The sequence below is a fragment of the Ambystoma mexicanum genome, chromosome 14, assembly GCF_040938575.1.
Source record: "Ambystoma mexicanum isolate Mex_15411 chromosome 14, UKY_AmexF1_1, whole genome shotgun sequence".
NCBI classification, from domain to species: Eukaryota; Metazoa; Chordata; class Amphibia; order Caudata; family Ambystomatidae; genus Ambystoma; species Ambystoma mexicanum.
The window spans coordinates 158,702,453-158,720,250 of NC_090940.1; the positions used below are offsets into that span (position 1 = coordinate 158,702,453).

At 42.6% G+C, this 17,798-nt stretch overlaps 1 protein-coding gene across 3 annotated transcripts in view; it reads right to left on the bottom strand.

Annotated features, from left to right (window-relative positions):
* The window catches only part of RPAP1 (RNA polymerase II associated protein 1), an 850,859-nt gene that overhangs the window by 506,076 nt on the left and 326,985 nt on the right, over nt 1-17,798 (bottom strand). For all 3 annotated transcript variants that reach the window (XM_069638789.1, XM_069638790.1, XM_069638791.1), the window contains exon 8: nt 8,612-8,727. In XM_069638789.1, coding sequence (XP_069494890.1) covers nt 8,612-8,727 — 116 coding nt within the window. The remainder of the gene's footprint in view (nt 1-8,611; nt 8,728-17,798) is intronic.

Genomic DNA, 17,798 nt, shown 5'->3' on the forward strand with positions numbered 1-17,798 from the left:
AACTTGAATTCTGTTTGAGCTGCTTGGGGAACAACTTTGTTTTTCTCCCCTGAGGTGATTCAGCTCACCACTTAAGAGCAGACGCCTTATTTTGGATTGGCTATGTATTTATTTACTTATAAAGTGCACCTTCACCAACAAGGGCATCATGGCACTGAACTGAGAGACATCAGGAAACAAAAAGAGCCAGAAAACAGGACTGGAAAAGAAAGGCTATATGCTGGCACAATTAATCCCAATGGACATATTCTTTTTTGAAGCATTTTATCCAATTTTCTATGCTTTTTTTTTACTATGGTTTTTTTAGCATTTTCTTAGAAGAACATAAGGGCACAATGTAAATCCTAGGGTATACAATCAACTGGCCCTGAAACCCTTGCCCTTCCTTCCCCCTGGGCCCCCCAATACAGTCCCTCCCCCCGAACAACATGACCCAACATGAACTTTAATCTTGGGAGTATCCATGGAACCTCTTTATGTTCAGAGTTTAGGAAATGATGCAATTGCTGACTTCATCAATGGCTATATGGCGTCCACCGTCCCCTGGGCCGTGGGCGCCCGGATTGCATTCAGCGCATCCCTGTCCCAGTTCTCCCCCCCTCCCTGCCCGGGCCCCGCTTCGGCTTCAATGAACGTCCCATCCCCAGGTCTGCTGTACCCCATACCAATTTGTTTGGAACGAGACAGAGTTATTATTCATCATAGCGGTCAATTTGTCCATTAAGAAAATTTTCTTTAGTTTTTTCAGACAATCCTCTTTTGAGGGGGTCTCCGGGCTCTTCCATCTCTGCGCCAGGGCCACCCTGCCCGCCCTCAACATTGTTTCCCACATTCTTGGGTACCTGTGTATTTCCGTTTCCTCAGGGGGAGGCCCAGCAACATTGTCAGTGGATTCTGGGGGAGTAGTTCCTCGGAGAGCTCAGCAATCCAACCCCTTACCTTCCTCCAATAATCTTGGACTTTCGGGCAGTGCCACCTCATGTGGCCCCTCGTTCCCATCTGGCCGCATCCCCTTGGATATTCGGGAGACACCCCTGAGAACATCTTTGCCAGTTTAACTGAGTCCCTGTGCCACCCCTGCAGGATCTTAAAATTGTGTTCCATGTCCAAGGTGAATAAGTTCCCGTGGAATGCTATTTTAAATATCCGTGAGCAGGCGTCCTCCGAGATGACCTCCCCTGCTAGATCGTTCCAGAATGAGCGGAAACCCCTCCTGTCCACTAAGTTGTTAGTATTTAGGATTTTGTACATCTTGGACACTGCCCCCTTCCTCGAGGTTGCTGTGTCAAGTAGTTTCTCAAAGGGGGTCAGCTGTCTCCTCAAGTTTTGGCCCCATGACTGGTCGCAGAGGATACCCTTCAGACGAAGGTATTCAAATATGGATAGAGACCCCTGCCCGAGAGCGTCTCTCAAGTCCTCATAGGCTAGGAATTCCCCCTCTCTGAACATCTGCCCCGCCCACTCCATTCCCAAGTCCGACCAAGCCTGGGCATTCCGGAACCCCTTATTACCCAATTTGAGGGGGTGACCCCAGAGAGGGGTCATCGGGGACGGCCATGACGTGAGGTATGCAGTCTGGGGGCCCTCTTTCCAAATTGCCCAGAGAACACCCAATGTTGGGTGGGTTTTTAACCTGTTCGGGATGAACTTGCGTGGGGCCCACAGGAGGTCTCGGACTTTAAGGGGGTGGGCGTCCATGTCTTCTAGGTAGGACCAGTAGGTCTCCATCCCCTCTCATGTGTTCCAGGAGGACTCGCAGCTGGGCGGCATGGAAATAAGAGTTGACAATCTGGCAACCCAAATCCCCCCTCCTCCCTCGGTAAGGTTAGGACGGCCCTCCGGTTCTCGGGGTTTTCCCCTGCAATATAAACTCACGCAATGCATTCTGTAGAACCCTGAAGGTCTGGTCGGGGAACATGGTTCACTCTCCTAAACATGCCTAACAAAGAGCGTACACTTGTACCACAGGGAGGGAGGGAACGGGTGGGATGAGCAAGGGTAAAAACAATGCATTGTTTATCTTGCAGTTAGAGGCACCTCCCTCGTTTTGATGTGTTTATTTTCTGTATGACCTTGTTAAAATCCAATAAAAAGAAATTTACAAAAACTAAATCTGGTGGGGAGTGGCTTGGGGTTGGGTTTTAAACATGGGGCAACAGGGGGCATGCCTCTCCCCCCAACACAAAAGAAAAATAATTTTGTATTTCTTTCATTATTTTGGGTTAATTCAAATGGCATTCTTTATTGTTTGGTTTGTTAAAATCACATAGATCCGTAAAGTACATGGACTCCTCTATGGCCACTTAACAATGATGGTGGCACCTGCATGAGTGAGATCAATGAAATTCTGTGCAGTGAGAAAAGCCATGGCAGCTTTGTGAGAGGAAGCCGGGCCGATCTTAGGACACCTGTAGAGGAAAGATTTGGAGATCTTTGGGGCTAAACTGGGCCGCCAGGAAAGTTCCTGCCTGGGGGCTGCAGGACCGTATAGAGTGCACAAGCAAGTGGGAGTTGACACTTTTCACCCTTTGTGAAGCAGGGAGAGCACGCAGTGTGGATGCTGGGTGGATAGCAGACCATGGTAGGCAACTGGCAGAAACAAACCGAAGGAGACTTTTTCGAGCCCTGTGCTAATTTAGAGAGGGGCTCAAGGGGTTCAGAAGAGAAGAGTCGGACAGGGGTGAGATCATTAAGGGTTCAGAAAGATTACAGAGCCATTAATGTCCTGCATGGACAAAATGGATAAGTTAGAGCACACTGTGACACCTGTTACATCCAAACTGGAGTTTATGGTAGGCCATATAAAGAATAATGAAAAGTAGATTGGAAAAAAGTGGAGGTTTTGAATGATTGAGTCACTGGGCCGTTGGCTGTGGTTAAGGACTTTGGGAATATTAGAGCTACAGCGATAGAGGATAGACTCCTGCACAGTAAACTTGAAAACAAAGAAACCCACCCAGAAATTAAGATTAAAAAAGCAGAAGCTAAAAGCAGCTCCTGGGTATCCCGCATTACCTAGTGACCAGGAGCTATCACTGGGGAACGAGGGGCTTGTGCAGTGTTCAGTAAATCTAAATTCCACATAAGGTGGTAACTTCTCCTTTTTCGTCATTTATTATTACCCTTTAAGCTTTAAATGTTGTATAGGTGTGTTCTTATGTTTATTTATGGATTTTCCCAAACACATTGAGCGAAATTCACATAAGTGTGTTTGTTCGGCATCAGTTAGCCTAGGGAGTCAAAAGTAACTCCAAGTTGCTGTTGGTGTCAAGCTAACCAGGCTCTTCAAGTCAACAAGCAGGGGCTAAATAGCTCCCAGCCCCCTCAGTGTCAAACACTGCCATAGGAGAGCTGTACATATTAGAGTGCTAGGAGTTCCTGGGACAGTTTTTAAGTCAGATCTATGTCCCAGATCACAACCCTGGCTGGCTGGACTTGACTTGACTTTGGTGGGCCATAGGGACCCAAAGCCTATTTATGTTAGAAAGGCATTTCAACTACCAAAGAAGAATATTTTCATGCAAAGGTCAGCCCATGCCTCCGGATGCTTTTTTAGGGTGGCATTACTCATACCGTCGGTCCAGGACCTCTGGAGCTGTTGAGGCGTCTAATGTGTGTCACTATTTCCTCATGGTTCCAGCTGATATGCCATTTATTTTTAGGGTCCGGTATTACCAGTGCGTGTTCAGATACTTCTGTTCATGTTTTATATAGCGCATAGAAGTAGTCTGTCCATTCTTTTTCAGGAATGTCTAAGATCATTGTCTGCTGGTTTATCACTTTTCCATTGAGAAGGTTCCATAGTTCGCTCATATTTTTGTTTCTCAGTGCCTGTAGCATATTTTGTGCGTCGTTCTGGGCTATATTAGCTCTCATGTAATTCATCCACTTTCGATGTTTTTGTTTGTTTTTTGATCGTCTTCGAATCATCTCCTGGATCCATCAATCGGGCTGCTGTTATATTCTTTCAAAGTTCTTTTTTCTTCATGGCAATTTGGATGTTATATGCATGTGTGTGATTGGTTTTTTGGTTGCATCTGTGGTCTGCTAATGATTTATAAGGTATCAGCAGCCATTCATAATAAATATTTTCTTTGTCGTTTCTGGATGAGTTGGAGAATGTTTCTTTGGCCCTTCGATCTGATGTTCCGATATGCGTAGTCTGTTTAGCCCAGTGTTGATTTGCGATCATTGGGATTCTTATTTTGCTCGTGAGCTGGTGTTGTGCCATCCATGTCATGGTAATTTTGTGGTTGTCACTCTGTGTCGCAGGAATGACCTTGAATTTTGGGATTTTGTCCAGGATGTTTGAGGAGGTGTATATATAGTCCAGATACGCCTTTGCTGTGCCTCTCGGCCATGTTGGATTTGGTGGATTATCTCCAATTTTTCCATTTATTAGAGTAAGATTTCTCCTGCTTGTCTCTTTCGTCCACATTTTTGTTTTGGGGGTAAGTTTACTGAATGGAAGTTTTGTACCGTTGGCAATGAACAAATGAATATTCAAGTCGCCGCAGACGATAATATCCAAATGTTTGTATTTCATTTGCAGCTCGTCTATGTTAGTTATGACTCCATCTATGAAGGAGGCATTGTGCTTGGTGGGTGTGTTCCTGTATATATTTATAATTCCAATTATTTTTTATATCCTGCGTTTGTTTTTGATAGTGTTCTTCGATTTGTTTGTGTTCAAATAGCGTGATTTGAATCCAGGGATTAAGGTTGACGGACTCCCTTAATTGCATGTTAGCTTCCATTTTCGGTTGCTTAACTATCCATGTCTTTTGTACGCATATTATTTATTAATTAGAAAGGTCATTTTTTTATTTACGGAATAAATGCGCATAGCCTCTGGTGTTCCATGAGCAAAGTTTTAGACTCCATTTGTCCTTGGGGTGGGGTTGTTATAAATGTGTCTTCATTTGCCCTCTCCATCAGTCTTTGGAGCATCGTTCGCGTTTTGGGCTCTGTGATTTGGTCCGTGTATTGTTCTTCTGTTATTGGGTGATCTCTTTGTGTTTCTTTGTTCTACTGTGTATCTTTGGGATTGCTCAGGTGTTTCTGTTGGTGTAGAGTATTTCTCTTTTGTGGACCTGTGTATTTCTATGCGTCTGTCTTTCTTCTCTTTTTCCATGTAATGGTGATGGTACATGATTCATGTCGTAGTTTGGCGTGCATTTGAAGCCTAGTTGTCTTAATTTTTTCGCGTTTTCCATTACGGTATCTGCTGTTCGTCGCAAATTAAATTGGATTTCTATTGGATTTAATCTCTCAGAAGTTCTACTACTTTAATGTCCTCTGATATTATCATATGAAGCGATGGTATTTTATGTAGTAGTCGTAGCAGGTTGGTTCTATTCAGGATTAAGCTGTCGTTGAGATCCTTATTCTCTGCATATTAAGTGAGCATTTTGTTGGGTGTGCTCGGGGATCGATAAAGGATGGAAGCCTTAGGCGTTCATTTATCTTTTCTGATTTTGGGAATACTGCATTTGCTTTGTCTCATTCGCGAGATCTCATTTGTGCGTTTTTCCTGTTTTGCAGGCTTTCAATATTGATTCATTCTCATCGTCATATACAGCCAAGAAGGTTACAGATTTTTCTTCCGATCAGGCTATTTCATTTTCTGAAATGTCTTTGCATTGATATTGATATTTTCTTTCTATCGCGCTCGTACACAAGTGTTTCAGAGCGTGACAAGGCAAGGGAGGGGAACGGGAGAACAAAACAGCGATCTTACTAGGCCCAATGACATTGAGAACGCGCAATTGCATGAAGAGGGGGAGGGGAAAAGTGCATGGAAGGGGGAAAAGTGGAAAGTGCGAAGCAGAGGAGAAACAGATAAATAACAATAAATGAATAAAGGCAACAAACAGTGGTAGTGCAGCCAGCAATTTGCAAGTGCATCTTCTGACGAGTTAGTGTGTCCTTCTTCATATTCGTCTATAATGTAAACAGATGATGTTTCTTCTGTCATATTCATGCTTTCCTCTATTGTCATTGCAGAAATGTCTTCTGTGTATTTGGATAGGTTCATCAACAGATCCATTTGTAGTTTGTCCTCTAGAGCGTGTTCTTTATTTTGGACATTTCGGCTTATCTGTTTTTTTTTTATTCTCAATGGCCACTTTTGTTCTTGTCTTCTGTTTAGTTTCCTTTTGTATAAGTAATTTGATGGTGGTTATTGGCATAGTTAAGTTCCTTAGGAAAGCATGCAAACCTCTCTTTGTCAATTTGGTATTCTTTTTGTTTGACTTTTCCTGTGTTTTAGATATATACGGGTTAGTCGTGTTCGCTGTTTTCCTGTTGCTGTCAAATATTGGAAATTATTCTGCTTCATTTGCTGTGACCTGCGTTTTTTTATGTTTAAAGTTACCTTGTGCATCTCTGTGTCTTGCACTGGTCCTTTCGTTCATTTTCTGTTGTGCTTTCTACGTCTTTGGTTGAGCTCTTGTGCCTTTGCAGCTTCTTTTTGAGGTGTTTGCATTTTCTGGCGGCTAGGAGGCACAGTGTATTTGTTCTGTTCATTTATTATGTTATCAGTAATTTTGTTTCTGTCTTCTCGAGGGAAATTTTATTTCTTGGGTGTTGGGTCCTTCGCTCTTTGTTGCTGGTTTTGTGTCTTGTGGCTTGCACATTTCATTTTCTAGGTTATTGTCTTGTTTTTCCATTTTCTCTTGTTATTTAGAGGTTAACAATTTGATTAGTGCTGTTGCGATTTGTTCTTTTTCAGCATGGTCATTCCTTGCAATGTCAAAAAATGTGGCATTGCCATTGGTGCGTTGCTTCCGCTTCAGCGTCCAGTCTAGTCTATATTTTAGTGGCAAAGGTTTCCATGAAGATTTGTTGTGTATGTATTAGGGCGATCAGCATGCCTGGTCGCGCATTGTCTCACTGATGGTTTCATAAAGTTTTAAAAATGGCGTCAGGGCATGGCTGGACGCTGCCATCAGCGCGTTTTACAGTTCAGTCTTAGTTGTCGGAATCGGAATATTGCATCCGTCCTTCTGTGCGTCGCAATGGCATATATAAATTGTTCCTGAAATTTGCCGTTCAGGGGTACCTTTGGCAAACATTTAAAAAGTTATTAGCAATAGAATTTTTGGGAAAAAATACTATTTTATTTCTGAAAATGCTCTCAGCCTCTCTGCTGCCAAGCATCATGGTAGATATTGCTATATTTTTGGGCGATGGGGGCACCCCCCCCTCCCCATCAAATTTTTCTTATTTGGTCCGATTCCATCCAGCGATTTTAGCACTTCAGCGCACAAAAATTTCTATATGGGAAAATGAATGGGAGGAGGCCGAAAACAGCGTTGTTTTAGCTTTCTTCATAACTTTCTTTTTTAACAAATCTTTCCCAAAATGTCCAGTCTTGGGGGTGTGGGGGGGTCCTGTTACAAACTTTCTCTTTTTAATTTTTTTTTGTCTGTGTTGTTGTGCCATGTAGTGTTGTTTGCATGTGTTAATCTATGTAATCATTTTTACATTTGATTTAGTATGATATTAACGCTATGGGGGTTTTAGTTCATTGTATAAGATTATAAGAAGATCCCAGGGGTTATGCTGATAATATTATAATATGGAATAGTAATATTTTTTAAACTCTGTAGCTTAGGAATGTGATTGAAATCCATATGTATAGGTGATATATAATTGTTGTTAAATCTAATAAACATATTTATAAAAAAAAAAGAATTTTCAGATTTCCTATGGATCTAGGCAATCACCGTAACTATTGTGCAGCGACCACTGCACTATAATATATACATACACACAAACACATACATATGTATCTGTTGAAAAATATCAATAAAACGTGTGTAAGAACTCGGTCATGCATTCCTTTGACCTATACATCCACTCAATATTGTATGGCCTGTGAAAAGTAATCCACTGTGAATGAATTCTCTGTTCTCAGTCCCCCCCCCCCCCCCAGTACGCATCTTGCTTCTGTCGGTGTCCAGTTAAAGTACCGAATTCAAAAGGATCGAATGCCAAAAGGTGAGAGTCAATTTGAGATAAAACAAAAGGATAGAATTCTTTTTTTACATATTTTTTTTGGGGGGTTTCCGTTTTGGAAAAAAAAGTGTTTTTTACCACAAAAAAGGGGGTTTTGGGGGAACCCCCCCAAAAGAAAAATTCGACCCTTTGGTTTTCAGTCCTTTTGATTCAACCCTTTGGTCATTCGATCCTTTGCATTCGAAACTTTGACCTAGAACTGCTTCTGTCCACCTGTCCATGAATCACACTCCCGTACATCACAAATGTTTAACTCTAAGTGACCACATTTTGTAGTTTCCCTGCTTTCTTAGTTTTACGCCGACCGAACCCTGACAGTCTTGTTCTCTTATATTAATACACCTTTAGCATCCGTTAATGTTGCGCTACTAAACCTTTTCCCATCTTTAACACTTTCATTATTTCCACAGCATTTGACTTGAAAAACTGTTCTGCAGCTTAAGCAATGCCCACACTGCAGAGGGAAATCGATAATCAACATTTAAGAACAAATATTTGAAAAACCTTTGTGCACCTAACAGTACTCGTCCACCCCAAATAAAAATTGAACTTATTTGAAACGTAAGGATAAAACAAATAAAATCCATACCTTCTTGGTTCTTTTTTGTCTAGCTTGGGGAAGGTCCTTCGTCCACTCCAGCTTGTCTAGCTCTACTTTGTCCATGTGCACCCATTCCTTCTGGCGCTTCATGGGAAGCTCGTCCTCTGAGGGAAGGTCATGGAGAGAAAGCATGTCCATGTCATCACCAACCTAGCAATGGCACACATATCTACCACAGTGTGGAAGCTAATGACTTGAAGGAAGTGTAACATCCAAATGGATATTTAAATGGCAGTCGAATACTCTGCATTCAGCGCCCACCTGAAATCGTCCGACGAAAGAAACAACTTTTTGGTCGAGGTTGATATTCTAAGAGAAAGACTCATTGCTATTGTCGCAACGGGTACATTTGTTCATATTAAAAGATGGACAACATAAAAAACAGTTACAGGCTTGCAATTAAGTTTTCCACAAAGCAGTGGCCTAAATGTTCGTTCCTTTTCAGGAATCCTAGGCCTGAAACGCGCCACTAGTTATGACAAATATTTTTATTTAATATTAAGTTGATGTTAAGCCAGAAATCTACAGAAAAAATAGCGTCTAAAAATAATTAACAGCAGGTTAACAAGAAAACAAAATGTACTGCCACAAAAAAATATGCTAAAAACAAGAAGTTTGTAGAAAAATGATGATGCCTGTACTCTAACTCAATTAAGAAAACAAGTGAAAGAAATCCCATCCCAACGAGAACCACAGTTTATTCCGGCTACTCCAAAAAAAGACTACATGTTTTACCATAGATCCACAGGTTGGGGGGTGTTGGGGCGTTTTCACATTTCCCCGTGTTTAGGGTAGGAGGGAGACTAACCCGCAGCTAGGCAAGAGGATTCCCTGGCACACATGCTGGTAGAAATGGCGGAGCTGTCAAGGTCATCTCTTTGGATGGTAAGGGGGTTGTGTAAATACAATATAACATACATATTGCAGTCAATAAGAGAGTATGGACCCAAAGATGCTAATGGCATGATTTTCATCAAACATGGCTGTAGAGTCAGGGTTTGAATGTTTTAAGTGTAGTTTAGAATATTTGAAAGAGTGATTCCTGTAATGACAATCACTTACCCTTGAGCAGGGGCCCTGCTGCCTATGGCCATTTATAGTACCATCAGTACATTTCTCTCATCAAGTAACTGTCTCACACTCGAGAGAGCAAAAATACTCAGCAAACTGGACTTCTGTAATGCTCTCCTCATGGGCACGTCAGCAACCAACCTGGCCAAGCTCCAACTCCTCCAAAATAAAGCCTTGCATGCAGCACTGGAGCTTCGTCACTCTGACCACATTACAGCAACAGAGCAAGATCCCCACTGGCTCCCCATGAAAGCCTGCATTGGCTTTAAAATGTTGGCCATTGCCCACCACTGCATCTACAAAGAAGCCCCCCTCTACCCGAACAATAGCATTGCCAAGAGACCGCTTATGCGTTCACTTCAATCATCCAGCAACCTGTCTCTTGTCACTCCTCGATTCAAATATACCAGAGCAGGAGGCGTCCGTTTCTGCGTCACAGTCCCCACCCTCTGGAACTCACAACCACCTAACATCAGAAATGAATGCTCCTACCCTGCCTTCAAGAGACTTGTGAAAACTTGGCCTTTTGACAAATATGACTACCTTTACCCTGTAAATAGTATGCTGCTATTTAATGCCCTTCTTTCTTACCTGTACAAATGTCGTGATATCCCCTGGTCTGCGCGTTCTACAAATGCTAAAAAAACATACATTTACCACCCTGACTCCAAGTTTTGTTTGAATGGACTTTGGCAAACCAGGAGTCGGACAAGTTATTGATATGTTCAATGGGTTTTATTCAAATTAAAAGAAAAACGCCTTACTAGCCCTAACGCTATGAGGGGAGTTCCCTACCTAGCAAAGCAAAAATTAAGGGTGCACGTCAAGTCTAAAGTAAAAGTCTTCTGTCCTAAACCTACTCACTAACTGGCCCGAAGACCTTTGAAAATACCAAACTAAAGGAAAAAAGCAGGCTAGCACAACATCCTCTGTGTGGACTTGGCCCGCTGAGAGCAGATTTGCTCACAGTCTCAAAGTTCTTCAGAGCGCAGCAGTATATTTCTCACAATCTTCAGGTAGAGACTTTTAGTAAAAATTCCAAATTATAATATTAATTATTATAATGGGTTATTTATAACGCACTAATACCCAGAGGTTTCTAAGTGTGGACCCGGGGATCGAACCTGTGCTGCTCTGTGTCGTCTTGCTTCTAAAACGAGCACGTTGGCCCTGAGCTATCCTCCCAAAACAATTATCTTTTGTAATGGTTTTCACCTTTCCCCTTGCTAAAAAAAGGTTCCTTCTGATATTCTTCTCAGGCTTATTTTCAAATGAAAAATCCCTTCAGGATCACTTTGCAAGACAACTCCCAGTTTCCCACCTTCGGCTACTGGGATTCCCCCACACTTCTGTGGTCCTCTTGTGGATGTCTTTATGTTACAATTGCAATAGTCACTAGCCTGATAGGCTATTCCAGCCTTGGCATACAATTTTCAATCTCTTTCCCTCTGCTTTCAGGGGGCCTTGTGCTCGACAAGCTTTCTCAATGTCTCCCACTCTTTATGGCTCTTCCAGCTGTGACATTCAATGTCTGCAACGTTTTCCGCTTTGTTTTCTTGTGGCCGGAATGTCCAGTAAACTTGCTTAACTCTCATACTCTTGGCGGGTCTTTCAGCCATGACATGCAAAGTTCATAACATTTTCCCACTGTTTTCGTGGGTTTGTGCCCCTGGTAAGCTTGCTTACACTCCTATACTCTTTGTGTCTCTCCCAGCCGTGGCATGCAATATTCGTAACGTTTTTCCCACTTCTTTCCATACCTGCGTTGGTTTCGGTACTCTGTGAAACCAACCATTTCAGGACTTCCTGGCATCCCCACTTCAACAGTGGCTGTGTTCCAGACAACAACAAAAGGAGCTTGTCGGACAGAGCTTGGCTAATCCGACTTCTCTCCAGTGCCTGGTCTCAGCGTCCATTGCAGGGCCCAAGGCCCACCCCACCACCACTGGCTCAACGTGGCTCTGCCCCTTCAGTACGGCTTTGCTACAGAGGCTCCCCTCTGCGTAGCAGCTGTTCTCCCCCCTCCGTCTGAGTCTACTCTCCTCTATTCACAATTTGCTCTCTCTTTATACACGTCATTGTAACAACAAGAATTATGTACGTCTTCTTTGACAATGGTATTCAGGCGGTGTTCAGTGTTACCTGAAGCTAACAGAGACAAAGAAGGATCTTTGTTGACTATAGTCTTTACAGGAGAAGCCCAAGTATTTCCAATATGCATACAAGCGGACAAGGTAGTTTGGACAGAGTTCCATCGCGGAATGGGAGTCCACATACCCAAGAGGGCAGTCACTCCCGTTGAGCTCTCACTTGCCCTGGCCCCTATGGAGGGTCTTGCTTAGCAGGCTCACCTCCCTAGCTGTAAAGTGGGTGGTACCCCTCCCCTCTGGGGAAAAGGTACGAATTGTCCAGATTCGTCACAGGACAATTAAACTAGACATTGAATACTCATCCATGTACCAGATAAGGATTTGAGGTGGGGGTATTTTATACTCAGTTTTAATAATTAGAGTGTAAATTAAATTGTAAGAGTAAAACTTATTTGCCTCAGCAAGAGTGTAAAGAGTATGGGACAAGCAACCACATAATTACTAAACTTGACAATGACTAGAACACATAACCAAAACAGTTATATAGCAAAGATGATTGCTTCAAACAAGCTAATACATTTGTGGAAAACGCTCCTCTACAACTAATGTGTAGGAACATACCATGGATATGGAGCTTTATGATAAATGCACACAATGCAGGAACTCTGAAAAATACGTGTGTGCAATGCAAGCAATCATTCACTGAAAAAACATAATTTGTTTGTTCTTCCCAATTGTAACTAGGTTTTCCATTTTATTTCTGCTATGATCCTAAAATGCTAGGAAAATAAATCTGCAAGCATAATGCTCCTCCCAATGAGCATATTGTGATGAATCAGTGATGATTCCTACCAGAAACCTGGTCTGGGATCCTCCTCATGTGGCCATAGAAAGACAGACGCTTCCTGAACCTGACCCTGGGGATGGAGTACTGAGGGAGGATCACATAGGGGGGAGGGACAGACAAGGAAGACTTGGGAACCCCCTGTTTAACTGCCCCCTTAATCCTACACTTTTAATGGCTGTTTGTCAAACTGCAGAAGTTAAAAGAAACACCTTTACTGAAGGGGACTAAAAGTCCCATAATCCCATAAGTACTGGGATGAGGAAGAGGGCTGAAGAGGCAGACTGTAGCATTAGTTGGCAATTAAGCTGAACATCCTACACCTGAAGGAACCTGAGAGGCATACAAGGCCCCCTCAGGTGCAGGCAATTGGAAGGAGCTGGAACTGTGACTGGAATGCGAGCTGTAGCAGTAGTCGCAGAAGGAAGAAGGCACCAGGCTGGCAAACCAAGCAGAAATGGAAGAACAGGAGGGGCGCCGGAACATGGAGACAGCAATTTCACCTGCTTGTTCTGAGAGGGTCCTGTTGCCCCAAACTCTGAAGTGCAGAGGCTGCACAGCGGAAGACGTGCAGTAGAGCTGTATTTCCCAATGTGAGCCTGATTGCTGTGGTTGCTGTGCACTGAACGAGTTGGAGAGACCGAGGCTAGGAACAGTTGTCAAGCCGTGGGTCTCAGGAGCGAGAGAGGCTCCATAAACATGTGGCCGGACCGAAAACACCTTTACAGAGGAAGGGTGTGAGTCCCTAAGAAGCCAGGAGAAGAAGAAGTTGTGGCAGAAAGTGTGGAAGCAGTGCAACCCGCAGAGCAAGTGCCAAAGAAGCCGGTGAGTGAAGTACAGCATTCTTTCACCTTGGACGAGCATTGCCGGCAACAGTATCCAGTTCCCGGTTAACGCTGTAAGATTTAAAGCAAGTTGTTTGTTGAATATGAAATACCCAACAATAGATATGTAGCACTCGTGTATAACGTGAAAGTCATTTTACTCGCGTGAGAAGCTAAGACTGCTTAAACCCATTGTTCAATCTTTGAAAAGACTATTACTACCTGAAGGAGTGGTTGCGTGTCCCTAATTAAGGAGAGGGAACAATGTGAAGACCATTACCGAATACCTAACCCTGATAATACTCTTATTAAACCTTGTAACTTGTGCAAATTACATGAAGGAGTGGTCACATGTACCTAATTGTGATTCCCAAAGGAGGACTGAACTCTTCCTTCACTTTCACATGGGAATACAATTCAATACATAAAACAATAAAGAGACTGGATCGGGCTAATTTATAGACCGCTAAGTTCAGCCCTAGGTCTGCCTATGGACAATCCAAAACAAAAGAACCACAGTCTTCCTCACTCTTCCTCTTTATTCCATAATATGCTTGACTAGGGCCAAGTACCAAATAGGTCCTGAGTCGTTAAATTTCTTTAAACCATGTTTCGTTTATTTTGTCATAAAGGACACGCACATATTGCGAAAATTAATGTATACAAATATTACAAACATACCACTTTCAGAGGCACAATTCTACAATATTAGCATCTTGCATATTCTAAAATTCATCCTAAAAATGATTCGAAGTAAAAAAAACATACATAAAATGTTCATAAAACCACACCTTTCCTATACAAAACTAAAACCAATAGTGTAGTGTTATCACCAATTCATTTCACAGTGCAATAATAATGTGCAAATTAGCTAATAAAGTGCAATACAATGTTGGTTGGGTAGCAACAGACACGTCCGCTTTTTTGAGGATGCCTTACCAGAAGAATCTGTTCTTTATAGTCTCCCTTGATCTGCCTATAGGAGACTTCAATCTAATAACAATTCTCCACACTGTTTATTTTTCAGTGTGTATAACCCAACATGTTTCGTCTATCTCACAAAAACAAATTCTATCAATTGTCTGTAGACTTCTTCAGGGGAACCAACAACACAAAACTGTATTAAAACCAAAAAACAGCCTCAAACATTAACTTTAGCCTGTTCCAGACTAGGCTGATATTCTTATTCTTCACGCAGTGTGAAGTGTGGCAATTTGGAGTCCCACCGAAAGACCTTTGGGGGGGACAACCGGAAATGATGAACCAGAAGCAAAATAAAAGAGGAGGAGAAAAACAAAAAACAGGCCATTAATATTGATTCTAAGTTCAATACTACCTGCTACCCAAGGAGTATGTTATTTCCCTCTCAATGGGCTTACCGTGTCGGCAAAGGTATAGATTTTCCCTTTGGGCAGAGGAATCAGTTTGGTATCAAGTCTTCTAAATAGACAACACCCACTCTACATTTAGAGAAAGAGAAAAAGACAAATGGGAATAGAGAGAAAGAGACACAGACATACAAACATCCGTCAGGTCTATTGAACCGTCTTCTACCGTCCCTGTAAAATGAGTCCCGGAACGGACCCATGTCGCATATTTATCTGGTGCTGAGTGTTATCACGGCTAAACTGTAGTCTAGCGTGAACTTATTCCTTCATCCAAAGTTTGTTTTGTACTGTCTTATTTTATATATATATATATATATATATATACACACACACACATACTTCAGTTCTTTGAAAATGTGTATATGGTGGCTGGATGGAACCCTACTCGTATTTGGGGTGCAAGATCTAGCATTCATGTTGCCCTAAGGGTCTTTAGCTTCCTACTTCGTTTGTATAAACAGGTAATAAGTTCCATGGGCGGAATTTACCTGTGTGGCACTCGGGTTAGGATATCCTAATGTTGAAGACTGTCTTAGCTCAGGTCTGTGTTGCCATCTGCTACAACAGAGCTGCAAGCATCTTCCACTGTGGGAGAGAAGGAGAGGTATACAATGAGTCAGGGGGCAACGTGCCATTATGGCTTCTGTGTCTCTCTAGGCTAAGGACTCAGTGCATACAAAAAGCTAACTCACTGGAAGGGATGCTCTGCAAAATCGGGACCATGCCATTACTTCCTTCTGCTGACACCGTTTAAACTCTGATCGATGTGGACGTGCCGAATCCAACGCGCCGTGTGCTACCTGAAACTGAATGCGACTCTCGTAAAATACCAGATGCGGTTATTCACGTGATCAGCATTCAGCGTGATGACGTGTGCTTTTACGTTATGTTCATTTAAAACAATGGGCGTGGCCTCATCTGTGCTAGGTGTGTGTACGCTCGGCCACCCTGGGACACTGGCGCACTGAACCGTAGCGAACATGCCTCGCGTGCATGAATGCGAACAAATAAAGACGCAGCAAGTCGAGGTATGTGATCAATCCCTTTACCTTGGGACTCGGCGCTGACGCCGTATGTAGCATTGCGCTCTAAACCGCCTACGTATTCATGCATGCAATGCTTGGAGGGAACTCCACTTACTTGCTGTAATTAATGGACCTCCTACACTGGGGAACCCTTCAATTTCATTTAAAATATCAACACCTCTAATCGACATAAACTGCCAACTCATATGACCCAAAGGTTGCATACGATTGGTCTTATATGGGCTACTGAAATGTTCGTGTGATAGGTGCAATGGACGGTGCTGTATAATGGTTGCATGTGAAGCCAAATACTTACAGGAGCTCATGAAAGGTTCAGAGCGGACTTATTGCTAGTCGCTCAATGGCGACCACTAAGAGTTTAACTGGCTCGCATTATTTCTTCAGAAGCTGTTCCAGGTAATCATTTAGTTTAAACCTGTTTCAGATGCTTTGGTAAGAAATATAAGCCATTGTTCTCTAAAGAACGATTTCTTCGCATCTCCTGCTTTGTCATTCGTTCTACACTGTTGCCACAGGATGGTCCATTTCAATGTGTCGCTGGCGTGTTCCATAGTCAAAAAGTGAGGAACAAGGGGTGCTGAGAAAACCTTATTTTTAATGCAACTCCGATGTTCACTGATCCGTTGTTTTGCCTTCCTCTCTGTCATACCAATGTAAATTTTAGCACATGGGCACCAAATGGCGTATACTATATTGGTGGAATTACAGTTGGTGAAGCCTGTTTGTCGCCATGGTTTATCAAGTCCGAGGTCCACTTCTGTGGATCGGCTAGTGTATTTACAATTCACGCACTCTCCACACGAAAAGCGCATAATGGTTTTGTCAGTGCACAATCCTCTCTTTCCAATATGTGTCAGTGTCGCCTGATAATTTTGGTAATCTCGTTCGACCGGGTGTTGAAGGTACTTACAAACACAATCTCAGTATTCTTTTCATTCCTATTCCGATATTCTAGTAGGGCTTCTCTATTGTTGTTTTTTGCTCTCTTCAGGGCTCTCTTCACTACTTTCTTGGGGTACCCTTTATCCTGCAGTTTGGAGCTAAGTACTGTAGCTTCAGATAAAAAGGTTTGATTAAATGTGCTGTTGCGTTTGAGCCACAAAAACTGCCCAAAGGGTAGATTCTCCCAAGTGTGTCTTGGGTGGCAGCTGTTGAAATTCAACAATGCATTCCAATCAGTGGGCTTGTGATAGGGTCTGATCTTTAGTATGCATTCTTCTTGATCTATCCAAATGGAAATGTCAAGGAAACTGATCTCATTTCTGCTGTGTGTCGAAGTAAATTTGAGAAATTGATTTTGTTGATTCATCCAATGGGTAAATTCAACAAATGAATCCTCTGTTCCTTCCCAGATGATCAAAATATCGTCTATGAATCTCTGCCATAACACGATTTGGTCAAGATAAGTGTTAGAAGTCTGGGGAATATGCTTGATCTCGAATGCTTCGACATATAAGTTAGCAGCTGTAGGAGCTACTGGGGAGCCCATAGCAGTACCATGGGTTTGGTGGTACAATGTTTTGTTGAAGCAAAAGTAATTTTCTGTAAGTGCCATTGCGGCGCACCATAAAATGAAGCTATTGGGTGTAGTTCCTGTGGTCCATTTAGTTAGAAGAACTTCTTCGAGCACCTCCAATGTTGCTTTCTGGGGAATACATGTATACAATGAGACTATGTCAAGACTCGCAAGAAATTGAGTTTCAGGTTCTACCCTCAGGTTTTCTATTAAGTTGATTACCTCTGTTGTATCCTGGATGTAAGAATACATAGTTGCAACGTAAGGTTTCAAATATTGGTCTGCAAACGTTGATAGAGGTTCTAGCAAGGAGCCTTTTCTGGATACGATAGGGCGACCTGGAGGGTTTTCCAAAGATTTGTGTATTTTAGGTGAAATGTAAAATTTGGGCATAGA